Source organism: Carettochelys insculpta, chromosome 8 (genome assembly GCF_033958435.1).
Source record: "Carettochelys insculpta isolate YL-2023 chromosome 8, ASM3395843v1, whole genome shotgun sequence".
In the NCBI taxonomy this organism is placed as follows: Eukaryota; Metazoa; Chordata; order Testudines; family Carettochelyidae; genus Carettochelys; species Carettochelys insculpta.
In genome coordinates, this window is record NC_134144.1 from 47,025,684 (window position 1) to 47,048,996 (window position 23,313).

Genomic DNA, 23,313 nt, shown 5'->3' on the forward strand with positions numbered 1-23,313 from the left:
TCTAAGCAGTTGTTTTTAAACCTGAATCAGTATGTAAGTGTCCTGCTATGGAGGCACACGAGATTAGCCCTACATATCCCATTATAAAATCAAGTCCTAATGCCACAGGTTAAGGGGGTTTATTTTGGAGTTATTTCACTGCATAACTCTGGCCATCTTTTAAACACTGACTTTCAAAATGGTTGAAGGAAAGAGTGAAAATATGTTCATCGCAGTTTCTAATTCATTACATAACACAGCCTTTATAAACGCTGGGATATAACAACATTAGAAAAGATGCATTACACATTGTCTGCTGAATGTATCTTGGTAAAACAAACTCATATTTTGCAATCCCAAATTAATATTTTAAAATTAGTATATTTAAAATTTCCCAAAAACATTTTATTTAAAGTGCTCTGAAAACACAGTAATTTAGCATTTATCTTAGATTACGTAGACTAGGTATTATGTGTTATTTTTATTCTGATTGTTCAGAAAATGAAGTGGCTTACCCCCTATGGAATATTAAGAATATAATGTGGCTTACCTATGCAGCAAAGACATATAGGCTACATCTACACAAGAGGATTTTTCTGGCAAAACTGGGTTTTTGTCGGAAAAACTGGCAGAGTGTCTACACACAAAAGGTACTTCATAGACAGCCTGGTGACAGAACTCGGCACATCCGCTGGCAGAGAGTTATTACCTCTCCGTGTTCAGGTATAAGACCCCTCTCAATAGTTTCTGGTCAACAAAACAGCTGTGTAGATGCTTCGGGGTCCTTTTGTAGACAGATATGGCTTCCAACTTACTCGGCAGTTATTCTGTCGAGAGAGGGCTGGGCAGTCCAGCTGCTCTCTGTCAATCTGCTTTTATGTGTAGAGACAATCTGTTGATATAAGTTTTGCTGGAAAATCCCTTCCAACAGCCACTTCTGTCAACAGAGGCCTCTTGTGTAGATGTAGCCATAGTGACTGAGCTGTTACATCTTGAAATATCATGTGCCTAATTTTCTTAACCTACGTTGATGCAAATGTGTACGTAAAAACATGCAACTGTCTGCACACACAAAGCCATTGGAGGTATCGCTTTCCATTTTTGGAGCCACAAAGGATGAGTAAGGTGAAACATGATGAGATTGACTGGTTGAAAAGGTAAATGGTGATGACTGATAGATGGTGAGTGAGATGACTGGGAGAGGTGAGATTGGCAAGAGTGTGGGGGAGGGTAAGAAAACAAGAGGGGGGGGTGTGAGACAGACAGACAGACAGACATTTCACAGTGGAAAACAACATACAGCACAAAGACACTGCTGGACTTTAATGATGACAGCATCAGCCTATTCCCTATCTGCACAGCTGTCCTTTATCCAAAATGAAATGAGTTGGTAATCTATTGAGTAATAATCATAATAGGAAGATGGCTACAAAAACACAGAGTTATAAACTACTTAAAACACATGAAATGCCTAATATTTTTTATTAACTGACCTGATAAGAGACTGGTAAGGGAATACAAATTGGAGGAGAAGGAGCTAGGGACAAATGGAACAGGCGAGTATTGCTTATATATTTTGTTACACATCCTTTCTATGCCCACAGCTACTTACTTAACAACAAGATATATTTCTTTGCATAGCTTGTGAGTGTTTGGTGCCTACAGATCTTTCAAACTTGTAAGGGATTTTTAATGATATGTATAGGATTTATAATAGCTATTGTATAAACATGACAGCTTGAAATATTACTATACCCAGTGAATGTGACCTACCTCCTCAGACATCCAACATCAAGCTGGCAGGAATTCCAAAAATAGATATACTTGGCATAGAAAGGTGAGGGAACTAATCGTCTTAAACAGGTATTTTTGTAAAAAAAAAATCTTAATCTACGTATTTAGATTTCACATAAATGGTGTTTATTTTCTCACATTAAGGCTACGTCTACACGTGCACCCAACTTCGAAATAGCTTATTTCGATGTTGCGACATCGAAATAGGCTATTTCGATGAATAACGTCTACACGTCCTCCAGGGCTGGCAACGTCGATGTTCAACTTCGACGTTGCTCAGCCCAACATCGAAATAGGCACAACGAGGGAACGTCTACACGGCAAAGTAGCACACATCGAAATAAGGGAGCCAGGCACAGCTGCAGACAGGGTCACGGGGCGGACTCAACAGCAAGCCGCTCCCTTAAAGGGCCCCTCCCAGACACACTTTCATTAAACAGTGCAAGATACACAGAGCCAACAACTAGTTGCAGACCCTGTATATGTAGCACGGACCCCCAGCTGCAGCAGCAGCAGCCAGAAGCCCTGGGCTAAGGGCTGCTGCCCACGGTGACCACAGAGCCCCGCAAGGGCTGGAGAGAGAGTATCTCTCAACCCCCCAGCTGATGGCCGCCATGGAGGACCCCGCTATTTCGATGTTGCGGGACGCGGATCGTCTACACGTCCCTACTTCGATGTTGAACGTCGAAGTAGGGCGCTATTCCCATCCGCTCATGGGGTTAGCGACTTCGACGTCTCGCCGCCTAACGTCGATTTCAACTTCGAAATAGCGCCCAACACGTGTAGACGTGACGGGCGCTATTTCGAAGTTACTGCCGCTACTTCGAAGTAGCGTGCACGTGTAGACGCAGCCTAAGAGCTATAGGTCTGGCCTGACATAAGTAATTAACACATGAAAGAGGCCTCCTGTTTTGGAGGATAGCAATAGGAATATAAACAAATCGCTGGGCTGAAATAACTGTCAACAGGCTAAACAGACAAGGTCTGAGCCAGCTAAGATTAGCAGGAGAGCACCAGGGATCCATTTATTAAAAGTGGCTGACATGCATTAGCAACGTGAAGAGGCAGTCAAGCCTGGACAATGCATGAAGAGAACATGCTGCACAGGTATCAGCTCCTGCAAAGTGTCCAAGCCAACAGAAACACATGTGATATAATATATAGTAAATATAATGTGAGGTGCATATAAAGGGAGCGCGTTCTGTGTAATTATGGCTATATGGTACTTTACTCACCTCCTATACTCAAGTAAGATCAATTTCGCACTGCATTATGCCAAAGAATGAGTGACAAATGTGGAGTCAAACAGATTTATAGATCTGAAAAACCTGGACGAAACGTTTCCCAGTGGGAGACAAGGCAATGGGGATAAACAAAGTGGAAAAGGCCTTAAAAAGAATCCCAGAAAGAACTTACAGTATCATTAATCTAATGTCATCCAAAGAAAGTTCTCTGTAATATTTTGTAACTTCTAATAGAAAAAGAACTAGTGTGTGCAAATGTGAAGGCACACAACTATTCCTTTCTCTTGGCATTTCTATGGGAAAATCCAAATCTACCAACACTTTTAAAAGAAAAAGAAAAAGAAAAAAAAAAGAAAAAGAAAAATTAAGGGAACTCAGTTACCTGAGGAAAGACTGGTCTGCACAGTATTTGCTCCACTATGACTGTATCAGCTTAAAAACTCACATAGATGAAATGATACAACCTCCTACTTTGGATGCCATTAGACCAGGATAAACATGCCTCAAGGGGAATAAGACATACTGATAAGCATCCTTATTCCATTCCAACTCTAATCATGTTAGGGGATTGCAACTCTCTAACCGCATTGGTTTCTAAACAGATACAGTAAACAGTTGTACAAAAACTGGTTAACCCATGCTAGTGCCAAGTCCTTGGTGTCAATGAAATAGGGTGCAACATACCAAATTCTGTTTCCATTGAACTCAATGACAAAACTCCCACTGAGTTCAGTGGTGGCAGGATTGAACCCGTAATGAGCAGCCCACCTGTTTTTCCACAGTAAATTAATGAATACTGTTTCACCTAAGAACATACACTTGTTTTTTCTATAACCAGAGCTTTAGAGGTACCTGATACATTTCAAAACACTAACGAGAAAGTATTTTGCTCATGATTTGCTTGGGCACTAACCACTGACCCAAAAAAGAGAAGTTCAGGGAGCTCTTTATCTATGATTCAAGCCCCTTTGGGAGTTTCAAAGATGTCTGTACTCTTCCTTTGGGAGCTGTTAACCACAATGTTATAGTTACATTATTTTCAAATTCTCTTTGTTAGTGTTTTTCACTGAGCTTTTAAAAATTTGTTTACCTCTCTTTTTTATGAATGATATTTTGGATGATCCTGATTTGATTTCTCATATATGTTATCATAATTCTCAGACCAATCTTTTTCTTAGTAAGCAGCCTATTTGCAACACTAAGGGCAATATAAGGTGAACTGCCCTCTTCTTTGCATTTTTGTAGCAAATATAGATATACAGCCCCTTTTCACTAGATGAAACGAATCCACTATATTTAACCTAATGTAGTATTGCTAAATTACCATATTGTGTCTATAAGGAATCAAAGCACTTTCATTAGATAATTGGAGGAGGTAGGTTTATTGGTCGGGCAGGAGAAATTAGCAGATTTTGACCAAGCTACACTTCAGAATCAACATTACTAAATCAATCCATATAGACTTAATCTTCAAGTTTGGGAGGGTATTATAGTAGACCTCAAAACTACAGTTACATCAGAACATACAAATGATCATACCGGATCAGACCAAAGGTCCATCTGTCCCAGAGGGAGTTAACAGAACAGGTAATCAAGGGATCCCTCCGTCTTCTGTCATCTATTTCTAGCCTCTGACAAACAGAGAATAGGGACGCCATTCCTACCTATCCTGGATAAAAGCCACTGATGGACCTAACCTCCATGAATTCATCTGGTTCTTTTTGAACCCTGTTAAAGTCCTGGTCTTCAAAACATCCTCTGGCAAGGAGTTCTACAGGCCTATCACGTGCTGCATAAAGTACATCTTCCTTTTGTGTGTTTTAAACCTGCTTCCCATTAAATTAGGTACCTTTGGCCAAAGTAAGGAACAATATTTTCTCATACAAAGTTGTTGGGTAACAAGTTAATTAAAAACACTGATCTTTGCATTTAAGTGGCTCTCAAAGCTATAAAACATACCAGTGCACTGAAAACTATCTCCCAGAAAAAAATAAATTTCATGCATTTAATGCAGGATCACAATTTATAAACGACATTATATAAAACTTCATAAGCAAACAAAGTTTAAATAGATATATTGTACTCTGCAGTGAAGAGCATCCCATATTCTAGCCTTAGGAGTGTACGGATTAAGATGTGGGGTTGCAAACAGTAGCAATAGCCATCACACTGGCACAGAAAAGGGTAGCAACAGAGAGAAAGCCGTGCCAGTCTATATACTATGAAAACAAAAAAGCAGTCCAGTAGCACTTTAAAGACTAACAAAATAATTTATTAGGTGATGAGCTTTCATGGGACAGACCCACTTCTTCAGATCACAGCCATACCAGAACAGACTCAATATTTAAGGCACAAAGAACCAAAAATAGTAATCAAGGTGGACAAATCAGAAAAAAATGATCAAGGTGAGCACATCAGAGAGCAGAGGGGCATAAGGTGGGACAGAGTCAAGAATTAGATTAAGCCAAGTATGCAAAAGAGCCCCTATAATGACCTAAAAAATTCCCATCCTGGTTGAAACCACGTGTTAATGTGTCAAATTTGAATATAAAAGAGAGTTCAGCAGCCTCTCTTTCCAATCTGTTGTGAAAATTCCTCTTCAGTAAAACGCAAACCTTCAGGTCATTAAAAGAATGGCTCACTCCATTAAAATGATGGCTGACCAGTTTGTGGATCAGGAGTGTTTTTATGTCTGTTTTGTGCCCATTAATTCTTTGTCTAAGAGAGTTTGAAGTCTGTCCAATATACAAAGCGTCTGGGCATTGTTGGCACATGATGGCATATATGATGTTAGTTGAGGAGCATGAGAATGTGCCCGTGATTCTGTGAATAACCTGGTTAGGTCCAGTGATGGTATCTTCAGAACAGATATGTAGACAAAGCTGGCAGTGGACTTTGCTGCAAGGAAAAATTCCAGGACTGGTGTTCCTGCAGTATGGACTGTGGTTGTGGGCGAGGATCCTCATAAGGCTGGGAGGTTGTCTGTAGGAGAGAACAGACCTATCAGCTAGGGCCTTCTGGAGTGTGGCATCCTGATTAAGGATAGGTTGTAGGTCTTTAATAATGTGTTGCAGTGGATTGAGTTGGGGGCTGTAGGTAATGACCAGTGGTGTTCTGTTCTTGGCTTTTTTGGGCCTATCTTGGAGTAGCTGGTCTCTGGGTATTCGTCCGGCCCTGTCGATTTGTTTTTTGTTTTTTTTTTTGTTTCTCCTGGTGGGTAATTCAGGTTTATGACTATTTGGTAAAGATCTTGTAGTTTTTGGTCTCTTGTCAGTAGAATCAGAGCAAATATGATTGTACCTAAGGGCTTAACTGTAACTGTAACTTAACCCCAAGTGGGTTGTGTGTGCAGGATGGAAGCTAGAAGCATGTAGGTAAATATAGCGATCAGTGGGTTTCTGGTAGAGTGTGGTACCAATCTGGCCATCCTTGATTTGTACCATCGTGTCCAGGAAATGTCTCTCTCGCATGGAGTAATCGAGGCATAAGTTGATGGTGCTGTGCAGATTGTTAAAGTCTCTGTGGAATTCTTCTAGAGTCTGCATACCATGGGTCCAAATTATAAAGATGTCATCAATGTATCTTAAGTGGAGGATGAGTAATAGGGGGCGAGAGCTGAGGAATCATTGTTCCAGGTCAGCCATAAATACATCAGCATATTGTGGGGCCATGTGGGTGCCCATAGCAGTTCCAGTAATCTGGAGGTATAAGTTGTCCCCACATTGGAAGTAATTGTGGGTGACAGATTAGACACCAGATTGGCTGTGGTGACATCAGGAATGGTATTCCTGATTGCTTGTAATCTGTCTTCGTGTGGAATATTAGTGTACAGAGCCTCTACATCCATGGTGGCAAGGATGGTGTTGTCAGGAACTTTTCCAATGTTTTGTAATTTCCTTAGGAAGTCAGTGGTATCTCGTAGATATCTGGGAGCGTTGGTGGCATTGGGTTTGAGGAGGGAGTCCACGTAACTGGATAGTCTGTTGGTGAGGGTGCCAATACCTGAAATAATAGGGCGTCCGGGTTTCCAGGTTTGTGGATTTTGGAACGTAAATAGAATAATCCAGGTTGGGGCTCAGATGGTGTGTCTGAATAGTGCAGACAGATCAGAGAGTAATATATTGTGCTGATCCCTCAACAGATCCTCACAACAGAATAGCAAATGGACTTTGAAAAATGCCTGTCCACAAAGGTAGTGTAAGTGCAGGGAAATAGGCACCTAATTCTCTCTTAGACTCTATTACACGGGGAAATCGGCATACTCTGTAAGCTACATCTTGTCAAAAACTTGGTCTGCAAGAATTTGCACTTGGGATTTTCATTAAATCATTTAAAGTTGTGCTTATTTCAAAACTCTGGTTCCTAGAACCCTATATCCTGCACTTGGTGAGGAGAGTGATTTTATCTATAAATTGAGCTCTCTGACAGTTTGCTGTTATCAGTGGAGTCATACTTCTCTGGTACACAGCCTCAAGACAGTAATTCATAGCTCAATTCATCAAGACTTTTGCCTCAAGGCATAAATATTGTGTGTATTCCATGGTTATATCAACAGCTATATTTAACACCTCAACAGTGTGAATAACTATCAGTGCCTCTTTCCTGTAGGACATAAGTACAGAAGTGAATCAGTTCCAAAAGCAGAACAGGATAGGTAAGTAAGTGCTCAATAGATAAGAGCTTCAGAGAACTAATTACTAATGTAGTTCTCTTTGTTCTCTAACAGTATTATCTAGAAATCTGTATCATACAGACTAATAGCCTATGAGTACGCTGTTTTGCACATAAACATAAAAATAATTTTAAAAATATAAAGAACAATTTCTGACATCCAGAAATGACCAATAAAAGAATAAGCCATCATTACTTAGTATTTCCCCTACACATTTCTTATAACAAAGGTCATTTTATGATTGATAACTTTATTTTCTATTATGATTATGTCATGAGCTTTTCTGGGTAAAACCCACTTTCACAAAAACTCAAGACTTAATAAAATTTTAGTCTCTAACTAGTCACAGGATTGCTTATTAAGTGAAGCTACAGACAAACATTAGTCCCTTTGAAAGTATTCATTTCCTATGTTCTCCATTTTCAGGCTTTACTCTGATGAAACATGGTGATCTTATCGTCAGCTACTGAAGGGGAGCAGTGGCAAACTGGAGAAAAAATCCTTAGCAACATGTGGATTAATGAATTTAACAGAGAGAATTTTCTTGAACTAGGGGAACCTCTAACCTCAGACCTAACAACAAATGGGTGTTCTCATGAAGTTAAGGGCTTCGTAGTAAGATGCTGACTTCCAGCATATTTCATTTTGAACCATAAGACTGAGACTCCCGGGCTGGCAGGCCAGTCTTTCTGGAAACAAACCATAGGTTTTTGTCAGGCTTCTTTCTTCTTGAAGGTATGATTTGCATCCAGGAATTGTAATCCTACCTTACTGTATTTTACCAGTCAGAACTAGAGCTAGAGGGAATATTCTCCCTGGATTTTTTCCTGTGACATTTACCAGGTTTGGGTTTATAAAAAGACAGCAAAAAATTGGTTGGAAGTGAAGTGGGTAGAAATTTTGATCAGAAATAGAACTGGGAGACAGTGTGAGTGTCCAACATTTTGGGTTTTGATTTTTCTGAAATGAAACATTTTGATTTCATTTCATGTTGAATTTTACTGCAAAATTTTAAAAAGTTGATCCCTGCCCCCAAAAGAAATATTAAACATTTCATTCTGGATCAAACAGAATGTTCTGCTTGACCATAAATTCTTAACCTTTTTATCACTGAATTAAAATAATTTTTTCAATTCAGCCACAAACTCAAAAAATTAACACAGATCTAATTGGCAGTACTAATGTTAGATTTTTCAGAACAGAAAGTACTCAAATTATATCTCTATGACTACTTGTTAGTAGTTGCAGGATCAAGCCTTTAATTAGGCCTTTCTCACCTCTGCCAGCTAGGTAAGTAACGTCAACTGTGCTTATCCCTGAAGGAGGCAAGTAGAAAATTTTATTAAATGAACAGGCTACACCCAACATCCCCCTTAAAATGTTTGTGAAAAAGAGCATTCCCTAACTTGGGCTGGTTGTCATCATCACTTACTCTCTGTTGTATCAGTTTATTACCCCGCGACTGCTGGAGTTCATTGCCTACATTCTCTCCAATGTAGGAGTCCCAAACCATTTAAGTTTTATATAATAATCTTAAAATGATGTTGAGATTATTGTGCAAGGCCTTCTGCACACATGAACGTACAGAACCATGTATTCAGCTAGTCATATGTTTCCTTCACTGCGTTGGAAATGTCCTTGTTTATGGTAGTGGTACATTTACTTACCCCACCTGAATTTAGAAAGATCGTATCAACTACTGAACTATCTGAAAAAAAGATGAGCCAGATGGGATAAACTGATGAGGAAAAATAATTGATATAAAACTTTAAAAGTAACATTTTCTACATTGCTGTAACTTAACCTTGCTACCTCAGCTCTGCTATGTTCCTTTTTCTTTTATGACATGAAGTCAATGGAGAGATTTCTTGCATCTACTACTCTACCTATGTGAGAAAATTACCCTTATGTGCAATAAAGCTGCTTCTTTTTTTTTTTAAACTTTAACCATATTCACTATAATTTATATTACTGGTCACTTAAATGGACTTTTTTTTAAAAAAGCTATAAAATAGTGAAAATTCATTTAAAATGTTAGTTTTGTCTTATGGTATTGTTTGTTATAGTCGAAAACGTGTTTGAAAACAAACCCATTTCTTCCTTCACCTGAATCCTGCAACAATCAAAATGTTAAAGTCTGTCCAAAGTTACAATGTAAATCAAGAGTACTTCTGCAGATCCTGGAACTTACACCAGTAGAACAGAGCAGAATCTGGCCTGGCAGGTTTTAGATCTGTTTCTCAATGGTACAAGTTTTCTGCAGAATCAACACATACAGCTTTGGCAATTAAAATATGAGCAAAATAAAACTTGAGCTCTATGAAAGTGAATAGATTAGTTACAAAAGTATTACAAGTCTGGAAAAAAAATCAGGGCTTGATCCCTTAGTCCTCTAACGTTGCTAGATCTAGTGATGCTGCTGCAAGTTTCCACCATCTAAACATTCACAGTTTGGGTCAGTGGCTCTCAGCACCCCCACTATACAAATTATTTCAGCAGGTCTGCACTCTGCATGCATGCCACAAAACTCCCACAAATTTCAGAGCTTATGCCTATCTTAGGACTGCATGATCAGTTTATTTAATGTTTTATTCATACTTCTACTTTGATTTCTGCATTTAAAATACGTGAAAGCCTGAGTTCAATTATGAAAATTAATAACATTGCATTTGGGGGGAGGAGAGAACAAGGAGGGGGTGGTGATTTTAAGAGTGACTGGCATTTTCTTCAATTCACTTTTAAGATAAAGTAATTTACTGATTATAAATGCTTACACAGGAACATAGGTTTGTAATTAAACATTGTCTCTAAATAAGCCTGACAGCTAGATTTGTATTTTCAATATCCTTTCACTTAGCCTAAAGCATTTGCTTTGTTTCTGGAGTAATTAATAAATCTAACCTCTAACTCTCTGCTTTAGAAAGCTACAGCTCTTCTAAACTTACTGTAATTAAAAACTTAATCAAAATGTAAGTCTGTAAAAGCAATCACAATTTAACATTGAACTATACAATATAGAACGCCACCAATTCATACTAATTTTCTTAGCACAGAAATACTAATATAAATTAAATCTTTAAGTCATAAAAAGCTTTATAGAACACTTATCCAAACCTTTAAGCACCTAAATAATCACTAGTGAGTAATAATGACTTAAGAGTTTTTATCCTGGACCAAATTCTAATTTTGGGGCAGAGACATATTTACACAAAGCAGAGGCCAGGAAGGGAAATCCACTGAGCTGAAAGCAGATTTTTGCAGTTACCTTGTGCAGTATAAGCAGGGCTGAAAGTAACTAAAGTTTCTCACAGGTACTGTCAGAATGCAATTCCCCTGGGGGGGAGCTATGACATGACAGTATCTGTGAGAAACTTTAGTGTAGGAGGTGGGGGTCACCTTAGGACAGGGGGTTGGGTGGTACAGGAGTCAGCAAGGGAATGGGTCTGCATGTGGAAGAGATCTTGGGGCTGGGAGTGCAGCCACCATAATACCAGGCTACCCAGGGCTGACAGTGCAGGGACCACACTGGCGGCTACCCAAGCACCTAGGCTGGAACTTGGGTGCACTACGGCTGTGCCACCCAGGGGCTGTGGGTGCTGACTCAGGCCAACTAGGGCTGGGGCCTCACTTCCCTGCCCCCATTTGGCAAGGGGGCTGGGGGCCACAGGGTGTGTGTGTGTTAGGCATTGGGCTCAGGGCATGGAGGAGAGCAGAAGTAAAGGCAGAAAGGAAGGGGTGAGTCACCCATGCCCAACACCAGCACAGGAACCTCACCAGTGTCCAATGGTTGGTAGCACTCGGAGCCCCAACCCCCACAAAACACTCTCTTATCAGTGCACTGCCCCTGGGCACACTGCCTTAATTTCACCCTTGAACGTGAGTTGTTTAGCATCTCAGAAAGATGTTTGTAATCCAGCTAACCCATGTGGGTAGAAACAGTTTGACAGCAAGTTCAGGGACACTTGCTATTATGGAGTGATGCAAGATGGAGAGGTAGCTGGAGGACCTTATCATTTGGTCACCTACAAACAGATAGACGAGTGATAACCAAGAAGAAGCTGAATCCCCATGCTTTATTTTTCGAGGTAGTCTATGATATAGGAAAGGTCACTGTTGCTTGCTTGTAGAGAAGTTGAAAAGAAGTGCCCCAGGGAGCTGTCCTTTTGTGACTGTGTAACCCACGTATTCCCGCCCCCCCAACCCAGGATGTCATGTTCTGTCCCATCCAGTGGCACTAAGACCACATAGAAAGAGATTAATGTGTCTGCTACAGCCTTAGCTGACAGCTATGTGGCTTTTAGCTGCACATTCAGTTAGCTCCTGAGGTCCCATGTTCAATCCTGGCCACTGACACCCAGGGGCTGTCAGTGTTACAATGACGCATGCCATTTCCTCTGCACAATTAGTCAACAGAGGTGGCTTCCATGACAGACTTTATGGTTCCTCTGTGGGCACTGTATAGCACCTTCTGCTCAAAGCAATTTGCATGAATGAAAAACATAACATTCTTCTTTCCTGAAATCTATGGCAAAACTCAAATTACATTAATGGAACAGGATGATGTCATTTGGCCCTCACCTGAAGGGACAAAAGACCCATAACTTAGCCCTTTAATTTTCATTACCAGCCGTTAATTTGTCTTAGATGAAAATGCTTCCAGTCTGTACTCTGAACACAGTGAAGCAGGTAACAGGGCTTAACCTACGTCTATAACGTAAAGAGGGTTAGTCAGAAAACTTGATGGCAAAACAGACCACTGAACAAGGAATAAAAGCTGTTAGACAGGAAGCAATAGTTGTAAAGCTTCACGATCCTGGCAGAGGCAGAGAAGATAGAGGGACACCCACCAATCACACACACAGTATGGGACAAGGCTGAGAGTGGTGCACTTCACTTATTGGCCCAGTTAGCTAGAACTGTATCAATGTTCCCACAGATTCCCGCTTTTGTGGAGGACTTTGAGGGAATCCCAGGGACCAATAAAACAAGGAAAAATGCAAGTTGTTGAACTCCAATGGAGCCAACTGTTCAGATTTCCTCCAAGAACTTTCAACTTGGCTTATCCAGAACACCTTGCCCAATTCTGGCCAAATACTCCATCCAGTTCGCTGGGATCCATAACACTCAGGCTATGGCTACTCATCTGTATCCCAAAGAGCAACCCTATGGCTACACACCATGCTTGAAACAGCAGTGCTATTCTGAGCATGGTATTTTGTTTCCACTACCTCTCATGGTGCACCTTAATCTTCAATTTATCTTCTCAGTTATGTCCACTAAGGCCTGGTTTACATTAGGCATCAAAGTCGACTCCAGATACACCATTTTAGCCACACCATTTGCACAGCTAGAATCAATGTATCAGGATTGACCTTCTTCTCTGGTGTAGCTCAGGGATCTTCGAGCTCTCGCTGATGCCCCTTATGCCACATATCAGTGTGGAGTACCAGGGTCAAAGGCTGAGCCCAGAGAAATCAGTTTTGCCATGACTTCACACACAAAGCAAAACTGATGCCCAGAAGGATTGATCACAGCATGCTGTGCCCCCACCCCACCCCTGAAAGTACGGACATACCCTACAAAATAAGGCAAGTAACTTACATTAAGCCAAGCCTACTGGAATTATAGTTAAGAAACTCTGGGCTTCAAGGACTTTTATTCTGTTGTTACTTTGGCCCCACAGTCCATTTTGTGAAGCAAGAAATAGCTCTCACCCACACTGTGAGATGATACTGGACACCCTACATAGTTTCCCTTCCTTTTAGCCCCTCCTGTAGAGTTTACTGTAGAAAAGGGCAATCCAGATCCTGCACATCAAGCAAGTAGACAGGACATTGACCAGCACTATGCATTGAGACAACCTCCTAATTATATATACGTTTGTGCATCAAAGTACAAGTGACCTGCCTTCTAACAGCCAGACAACTGCAACTGTTTAGTTTTTTAATAGAATGAGCAAGTGCTTGTCATTTCTGAAAACCCCGTGACATCTACTTAGCTGACAAAGTATGGATTTGGGTGGTGAAAATAACTTCTTACCCTACATGCTTTCTCCTGAGTGATGGTAAGCATAGTAACAAGAGAACCCAAACATGATCTCAGAAGAAAGCATTTTTCGGGGGGGGAAAAAATCCATTTTTCTTTACTGTCCAAAATAGAAGTTCCTATCGAGAAGCTGTAAAATGTTCACTTAAGCTCTTAAAGCACAGGTGCTCCATGACAAAAGCCTCACTCAAAGGCTTTGTGTGTCAAAACTTTCAAATAAGCCATTTTCTATTTAGCTAAACAATGGAATTGTTAAACACTTCACAACATAGGAGGCTCATTAATGTTCCCTCCATCCTGCCTAAGGCAGGATATCATCTATCTGCTCACTATATCAAGAAAAGATCCACATGCTAAATAATACATCACCACAGAAGCCAGCATTAAGATATTCTTATGAATAATTTTGTTGCAGAATGGAGTGGCAAATTCCATATTCCAGCATCTCCTACTGTACTAATCTCATTAACAATCAAAACACAATCTTACATCTGAAGCACCTAACTCTGCAGAGTTTTCACCACGCTGGGAAAAAGAAAACCCTACATAGGTAAATTAGGAAATAACCACGCATGACGTCCTTTTCAAACACATGCTGTGCTGGAACAAATTAGACTGCTTTAAAATACATGTTGTGGAAAAATAGTGGATTTCTTTTGTGGAGAGATTCTAAATCTAATAAATATCCCAATTTTATGCTTCCTTATTCTTTGGGGCCTCCTCAGTATTTGAGATAAATCTCCAGAGAAAATAATTTGTTTGCCTCTTGCTCACACCTTGAAATACTTATTTCTGGCAGCACAACCCAGCAAAGAGATTCATTGTGTCCTCTGCTTCCCGAAGTGGGACAATGAGCTATTAAAAAACAATGAGAAGTCCAGTTGCACCTTACAGACTACCAGATTTAGTGGAGCATAAGCTTTCATGGGCAAAGACCCACTTCTTCAGACACATGCATCTGATGAGGTGGGTCTTTGCCCACGTAAGCTCATGCTCCAATAAATCTATTAGTCTATAAGGTGGCACAGGACTTCTCATTGTTTTGCAGATACAGACTAACACTGCTACTAATACTTGGTTATTTAAATTTACCAGAATGAAACACAAACAAATACAAGATCACTCAGTCATGAGATGTTATCAACACCCCCATTCTTAATACAGCTACTTTTTAAAAGAGCTCCATCCATTTTTAATTTTTTAAATTTAATCTTCTCATATAACATATGTAAAGCAAATAAAATTGATTTTTTGTTTCTGATACCAAACTATGTAACAAGCAACCATTAGGGTATTAGGCTTTGTCCATACAACACAGCTTCTGGTGATGCAACCATGTCGCTAACATTCTGGCAGTGCAGATGCTATTTTTTCTAACAAAAACACTCCACCCACCATAAATGGTGTTTGCTTTGTTGGCAAGGGAGCACTGATGCCAACAAAGAGCTGTTTACACTAGCACTTACCATGGCAACTTTTTTGTCCTTCAGGGTTTTAGGTGTTTTTAAAGCACCTACAAATGACAAAAGCCTTGTCACTCAATTGATAAAAAAAGCCTTAGTCCTCTTTTCTACTGCTGGGTCAATGAAGTGAAAAAGGCCTCTGGGGAACTGTTGGGTCCCCCTAACTCCCACTGACTAAGCACCCACGTGGATGGCCCATAGTGTCTGCACTGTAAGGACTGGACAGAAAATACTCACTTTAGTAAGTAAAGCTAAATTTTTCTGCTATCTTTGGTTCTGTATTAACATATATTGGTAGCGAGATAACTGGCCACATGATTAACAGAGCTCATGCAGCGGGAAGAGTTTGGACAGAGAACACACTCAAGTTTGGGTGAGTAAAGAGGAAACAAGCCAAGCTGGTGAAAAATTAGAAAAATTTGGACATACTTTCCATTCTGCCTTTTTAAAAAAAAATATGACTTCCTTGAGCTCAGTTCTACATTCCCTCTCATCCAATTAAGTTGAGGTCAGTGGGAATATCATATAAGAAAACATACAAGATAAAACCCAACATGGGAGTCTACTGTAACTGAGAATGCCTAAGTATGGATAGCACCACACTAAACAGAGAGGCAAAGGAAGGCAAGTAGACAAGAAGTAAAACAGAATGGGGAGGGGAGGCAGCAAAGGAAATCAGCAAGGCATGACACAAAATCATGGGATGAAGAGACCCTACATTGGCTCTGGCAAATATTGTATTAAACCTGCTTCCCAAAACATCCAAGCGCCCTGCACTTTGCTAGCTGGGGTCAGTAAATAAGGGCTTGCTTCTGGGAATAAAATAAAAATGGCACAGGTTGGCTAATCTTCATAACTGAAATGCTGACGGATTTCTCTTTCGTAATAGGAACCATTATCACTATTGCAATTCTGCAATTTCATTCCAGTACCTTCTTGAAAAATAGAATAATGTAACTATGTCATTGTCTATACCACTATCCCAACCATTTACATAATAATGCTTTTTACCAATAATGTACCCAATTCAAAATGTATTTTCTTAAGCATTTTAGAATAAAATGAAAGTTAATGTGATTTTCTTGTACATTTTGGGTGTATTACTAGGCCAATGCTCTAACTACTGAACTATCTCTCCTTTTGCTTAACATAACTGAATTAAACAACTAACCCTAGCCTGCCTGTGGCACCAGCTGCTAAAATGTAATGTGAAAGCATCTAGAATGGCAGACCCCCTAGGCTCAAGGTTTTATTTCCTTGCTTTATGCCCCATAAGGCAAAACTGCATATTTGAATTGATATTATTAAAACAATTTATTGCAACATGCTCCAGTGGCCCTTGAAATGGGATCCTAATGTATTATCCAACTGCGTGGGAGAAAAGAACATGGAATTATTCATTCTTTTAGGAAAATACATCATATAATATGATAGGTAATTTTTTAATAACTGTACCTTAATTTGGTCAAAAATGCTGGTAAATCATATCAAAAAGTCCTTCACCTAGAACTGCATCTTTATTATTCTCAACCCATTACTACCTTCTTCCACTTTAGATAAGAATAACAAAAAACTGTAACTCTTATATTGCAAATACGATGATGTTGATTTGAAGGGGAGTGGTACCTTTAAAATTTTTGGTGATACTTTTAATGGAAGATAGGTTGACTAAGTACCTTTCAGGATGTTTGAAAGGAAATGTAAAAAATTCAGGTGTTCAGAATATTCTCTTTTTTTTCAGCATACCCATTTTTTGCACAAGCATATCTTGGCTGTCATAAAGTATTCATAAGGGGAGCAGATATAAGCGTGAAAAATAAGGACAGAGTGGGGAATAACTGGTGCCTACATAGCACAATGCTCAGTACTGGACTCTCTCCGTAAAATCAGAACATTTGGTCACCGTAGTTACTCATGCTAACCACAAATCAAGTGTCTGCAGATATTATGAGAGCACGCTTGGTCATGGTTTGGAGTCCTTAATAGCAGCCTTCAAAGTACTGAAGGGGAGCTCTAAAGAGGAGGGTGAGAAACTGTTCTCAGTGGTGTCAGGTAGCAGAACAAGGAGTAATGGTCTGAAGTTGAAGAGAGAGAGGTGTAGGTCAGATATTAGGAAAAACTTCACCAGGAGGGTGGTGAAACATTAGAATGCGTTGCCCAGAGAGGTGGTGGATTCTCCATCCCTCAAGGTTTTAAGTCCTGACTTGACAAGGTCCTGGCTGGGATGACTTAGTGGGGGTTGATCCTGCTTGAAGTAGGGGGCTGGACTAGATGACCTCCTGAGGTCCCTTCCAGCCCTATGATTCTGTCCTGGAGATCAGAGGTACACTGCTACATAAGAGATTAAAGTCCAGGACCTACATGGTAGTATTCTCTGAAATTCTTCCAGTTCAACACAAAGGGCAGAAAGGCTGAATTTCAGTGCATGGGTCAGACAATGGTGAAGTGAGGAGAAATTTAGGTTCATTATGACCTGGGAAACCTTCTGAAACCTTTGGGAAAGGAGGAGCCTAAACAGGATGGATGAGCAACACCCAAACCAAAACAGAACCGAATTACAACCTATTAAGTTTACACGCAAGCAAACCAAGGTGGGGTGGGGGAAGAAGCCAATAGGTGTCAAGGAGCACATGGTTCAAACATAGAAATCCTCTGGGAAGGATCTATTAATCAGATTCTCTATATCCTAATAAGTATGAGAGGATAAAAGTTGATAAAGTCCAGGAAGGAACTGAAGAACAACAGTTAAAGGCAGGAGTCCCTCACTCAATTATGACAAGTGATGGTGGACAACTGAAAACTGGCAATTTTTGTATATGTTTGCTATAGGTATAACTACAAAGATGGATGAAGTGCCTAGTAGTAAATAAGGGTATTGATATAATAGGCATCGGAGAAATTTGGTGAAAATGATGACAAATCAATGGGACACAATAGGACCAGAGCACAAAATACATTGGAATGACGGAATAGGTCATGTTGGTGGGAGAATGAAATGAAAGTATAACATAAAATACAATCAAAATCTTAAATGAATCTAACTGTACCACTATTGTCTCTATTGATAAAAAATTCATACTATATGAGATCATAACATCTACCATAATAGATTATAACATCTACCACCTAACCAGGATGGTGATGGTGAAACACTCGGAGATTAGAAGGTCTAAAAGAATGGAAAACTCATTAATAATAGGGGATTTCAGTTCTCTCCATACTTACTGGATATATGTCACCTCACAACAAGACTCGGAAATCAAGTTTCTAGACATCATGTTAAAGACTGATTCTTGGAGCAGTTTGTCTTGGAGCCTAAAAGTGGCAATTTTTAATTTGGTCCTACATGAAGTACAAGATCTGATCCAAGAGGCAAATACAGCTGAACCACTCATTAATAGCAACCATAATATAATGACATAAAATTTAAACAACCTTGTGTGGAGAAAATATCCAAGTCTACCACAGTCATAAGAGTGAAATGCCTACAAGCTGCAGAGAAACTTTTTAAGAACACCACAACACAGGCTGAGATTAAATGTACAATTCACATTAAACGGAAACACAAGATAACCAAAAATGCCACCATGGCTAAACAACAGAATACAATAAGTGATTAGAGGCAAAAATTAATTCTTTAAAAATTAGAAGTGAAATCCTACTGAGAAAAATAGAAAGGAGCATGAACTCTGGTAAATTAAGTGCAAAAGTATAATTAAGGAGGCTAAGAAAGGATCTGAAGAACAACTAGCAAATGACTCAAAATTTAACATCAAATACATTTTTAAGTACATCAGAAGCAGGAAGCCTTCAAAACAGTGGGGCTGACGATGTGCTAAAGGGACTTGTCTACACTATCACCCTCCTTTGAAGCAAGGATGGTAAGTAGGGTGTTGGGAGTTTACTAATGAAATGCCGCACTGCATACGCAACACTTCATTAAGCAAATTCCCCCCGCGGCAACTTCGACGTTCTAAACAAAATTTTGAGGAGTAAAAGGATTTCAAAGTTGCCCCGGCACTTTGAAGTGCTGGTGGGTAAGCTGTGGCTAGACGCATGCCAGTACTTCGAAGGTTAAAACTTCGAAGCTGCCGCTGGGGGGCAGGGGCGGGGAATTTGCTTTATGAAGTGCTGCATATGCAGTGCAGCACTTCATCAGTAAACTCCCGATGCCCTAATTACCATCCTTCCTTCGAAGGAGAGTGGTAGTGTAGGCACAGCCAGGGAGTACTCAAGGAAGCTGAAGCCATCATGGAGAAACTAAATCATTGCTGATCTCAGGGCCAGGAGCAGGAGAAATGGTCCTAATGGTTTGGGGTGGATGTGGGGCTGTGTGTAACACAATGTGGATTCATCAAAACCCATGCTTTTCTCAGGAACACATCTGTTTCAACAAACTGTTATCAGGAAAGGCTTCTCAGGTCCAGGATAAAATTTCTGGTCGTATCAAGAAAGATGCAGAGGCCTGCCCCAAAAAAGCCAATAGCTAAGTGGTGAGGAACTCTCTTTGGATGTGGGAGAACAGCATCCCAAGTGACGATCCTGCTGACCACACTACTATAGAATGGGTCTCCCCCACTTTTTTTTTTGCTTCCTCCCGCCCCCCAAAAACGCATTTTGAAAAGTGTATGTTTCACTTTAATGTCCAATGGGAACATTTTGAATCTTTGAAAATAAAGCATTGGTGGGATAGGAAAGCTATTTCCTGCTCTGTTCTAAAAAGCACTTCTCCAATGCAAAGCTTCTTGGGATGAGAAAGGGAAGGACTGGCAGGGGCTTGACACTCTCCCAACAGCCCACCTTGCAGCTCAGCTACACCAGCGTACCAGGGAGAATATGCAGTGCCAGATACCTGTCAATGGGCAGAACAGGGAAGATGACCAGGAAAGAGACTGAGCTACAATCTCTCTGGGCTTCTCAGCAATGTTGTGCCCCTTGCTTGAAACTTGATTTTAACGTCACAGTCAAGTCCTTATTAAATGTGGTAACAGTGAATGCAATACTACACCTTTCATGTCTTAGAAACACATGGTATCTCAAATGTCATTTTGTCCTATTCTTGTATTTGTGTCCTTATGCTTTAATTTTTGCTATTCTATATACTCTGGAACCATTATTTTAGTAATTTATTGAAAATTTTTGCGTACTGCTTTGTTGAGAACAGAAAAAATACTGCTTATTTACTTCCTGTATACTCTATCACCCCTGCCAGTTGACTGTAAAATGTACACTCATCCCTCACTTTATGAGCACAGTTGGTTCCCAACTTTCTGTTTGTAGGCATAAACTCGTAAGAGGGACACTGCATTACCATTAAAATACATGTAAAAGTCTCTGATTGGTTCCTAGGGCTCTCAGCTCCGGGAAGGAGTGGCAGCAGGTGGTGCTGCTTTTGAAAGGTGAGTGAACCTTGGGTTGGAGAGGGTTAAAGGATGGGGGTAGTTTGGGGCTGTGAGCAGGAGGGAGGGTTAAAATCTGGTGGTGGGTTGGGGGGGTTCAGGCTGCTGCAGTTTGCGGCTAGCTGGAGGCGGGGTGGTTGGGCTGTAGGCCCTTGGGGGTCAGGTGGTGGTGGGGGTCTAGCTGCAGGCTAGTAAGTGGGTCTGGCTGCCGCAGTTTGGGGCAGTGGGGGTCTGGCCGCAGAGCTGCAGGGGTTACAGGTAGGGGGGGTCAGCCCGTAGGGGATACAGGCATCAGCGGTGTCAGGCTGTGAGGCCGTGAGGGGGCGGGGTCTAGCCAGGGGAGTTACAGGTGGCAGGGGGGCAGGGCTGGCTGCAGGGGGTTCTGGCCATGGGGGGTACAGGTGGCTGCAGGGGGGTCCGGCCACAGGGCCATGGAGGTACAGGTGGTGGGGGAGTGGGGTCTGGCTGCAGGTGGGGGGATCTGGCCATGGGGGATACAGGTGGCCGTGGGAGGCACAGGTGGCAGCGGGCTTTGGCTGCGGGGCTGGCAGGGGTGTCAGGCTGCGGGGCCATGGGGGGTGTACAGATGGCTGTGGGGGGGAGGGTGGCCACGGGGGGGTACAGGCGGTCATGGGGGAGGGGCACGTCTGGCCACAGGGCCGGCAGGGGCGTCTGGGCCATGGGGATTACAGGTGGCAGTGGGGTGTCAGGCTGCAGGGCCAGCATGGGGTCACGTTGCAGCAGGTTGGGGCTGTGGGGCTGGTGGTGTGGGCAGACTGGGGGGTTGGAGGGTAAGGCTTATATGTGGGGGGAAGTTCACTCAGAGTGAACTAGGGTAGGTAAGTACTCGTTTAAGCGAGTACTCGTAGATGAAATGCTCGTTTAATAAGGGATGAGTATGCAAACATTTATGCAACCATAATTTTTGCAAATTACTAAAATACAATTATAAATACAAGTTTTAAACACACTATTTTGCGCATATTTCTCACCATGATTATATCATTTCAATTCCTGCCTAAAAAGGAATACCAAGATATGAATGATCTAAGAATCATTCCTTCAGTACATGATTTTCTGACACACTGTACTCCTAAATTTCGACTCAGTGAAAACAAGTCTCTTCCAGGACGTGTATAGAAGAGAGAATTATTAATAGGAGTCATGCATGAACATCACATTGAGGATTTAGCCGCATTTTGGCTTCCCAATTGCCAGACTGCCAAGTATTAAGTCCAGGAAGTAAAGCAGAGCAGTGTTGGAGCTGCTCTAATTTACACAAACTGTAAAGGGATCACCAGAATGCAAGACTGATCTGAGCACTTCCCCTTTTTCTCAGATTTAATAAAGCCCAAGAACTTTCCCCCTGGTTTGAAATTCACACAACAGAAATTATCTTAAACAAGACTTCAAGTCATTCAGTTTTTTTCTAGTCTTACCCAGCCAATATTTTTTCTTGAAGTAAAATAAAATAAAATAAAATAAAAAGGAATTGAACACTTGAGGTGGAGATGCAGAAAGAAGTCTTTGCTCCCTCAGGCCTCTCACATGCATAACAGATAGGCACAGTCATTTTTCCGATCGATCTGCATGTCCTTAAATGATCAGAAACTGATTTCTTACCTGGGGATATTATGTAGAAGAAGTCTTTAAATTCATCCATCCAGACCTCTGCTAGTCTCCTGTTGTTCTTGTTGATTACATGACCAGTGCCACCAGGAAAAGTATAGGGGGTTGCCTTACGAAACACGTGTCCAACATGAGAGCACGTTACAATTTCCAGAGAGCCACCACACTGCCAAATCTGAAATTATGCAAAATATTTAAAATCAAGTATAAAAATGTAGCGAAAATTCTGTTGCCAGAAAAAAACAGGTCTTAGAAAATGATTGACAGATGTCACCTTTTTTTCCACCCCAGAAGTACAGAGAGAATTACAAATCTATTTTAATGTAATCATGGACCAAATTCACTAATGATAAATCAGGTGCAAGAAAATAGACTTAAGTCATCCTGTGCAAGTGTACCAGAGTGGTAGACTTATCTTTATCACTTTACACACACACAATTTTTTTCTAGCAACGTAAGTTATAGTTGCTGTAATTATCCATTAATATTGAATTCAGGATATCAGAGATGTTCCTATTTTTTTAAATCATTCTGAGTTTTCAAAAATTTAGTTCATTTGTAGTTCATAATGTTTTATAACTAATAGAAAAGAGCTTTGGTCATTTTTACTGACATATTTTGGCTATTTAGAAGACTGAGCAATGGATCTTGTTCATACCATTATAAGATTTTATATTGTATTGTATTATAGCACATTATAGTACAAAATATATAATGCATATGCAAAGACACCGTCCTTATCATCCAGCTACAAACATGAAACACTAAGTCAAAATGTAGTCTCTTTGGCTCCAAAACTAGAGTCCTGTATGTGATAAACGAGGAAACTCTGCTACTTTAGGCTATTAATAAGAAACCTATATGCAGAAGAAAATCTGATGACCGCCCTTCAGTGGAAACTACTGGTTTATCTACAGTCCTGGAACCAAAGTCTGCATGTTACTTCAGTATAATTCCACTTATTTTAGTGTGATTGCACTGGTATAAATGACGGTAAATTTTGGCCGTAGGCTTCCGTAGGGTGCAAGAAGACATTGTAACGGTCGAGAGTGCAGTCCGACCCTTCTGTGAATCCTCAGGAGAATCTA

The 23,313-nt window shown here is 40.7% G+C and overlaps 1 protein-coding gene across 2 annotated transcripts in view; it reads right to left on the reverse strand.

Annotated features, from left to right (window-relative positions):
- GALNT13 (polypeptide N-acetylgalactosaminyltransferase 13) overlaps positions 1-23,313 on the reverse strand; it is a 341,581-nt gene that overhangs the window by 103,309 nt on the left and 214,959 nt on the right. For both annotated transcript variants that reach the window (XM_075001619.1, XM_075001618.1), the window contains one exon: positions 22,220-22,400. In XM_075001619.1, the coding sequence (XP_074857720.1) occupies positions 22,220-22,400 (181 nt within the window). The remainder of the gene's footprint in view (positions 1-22,219; positions 22,401-23,313) is intronic.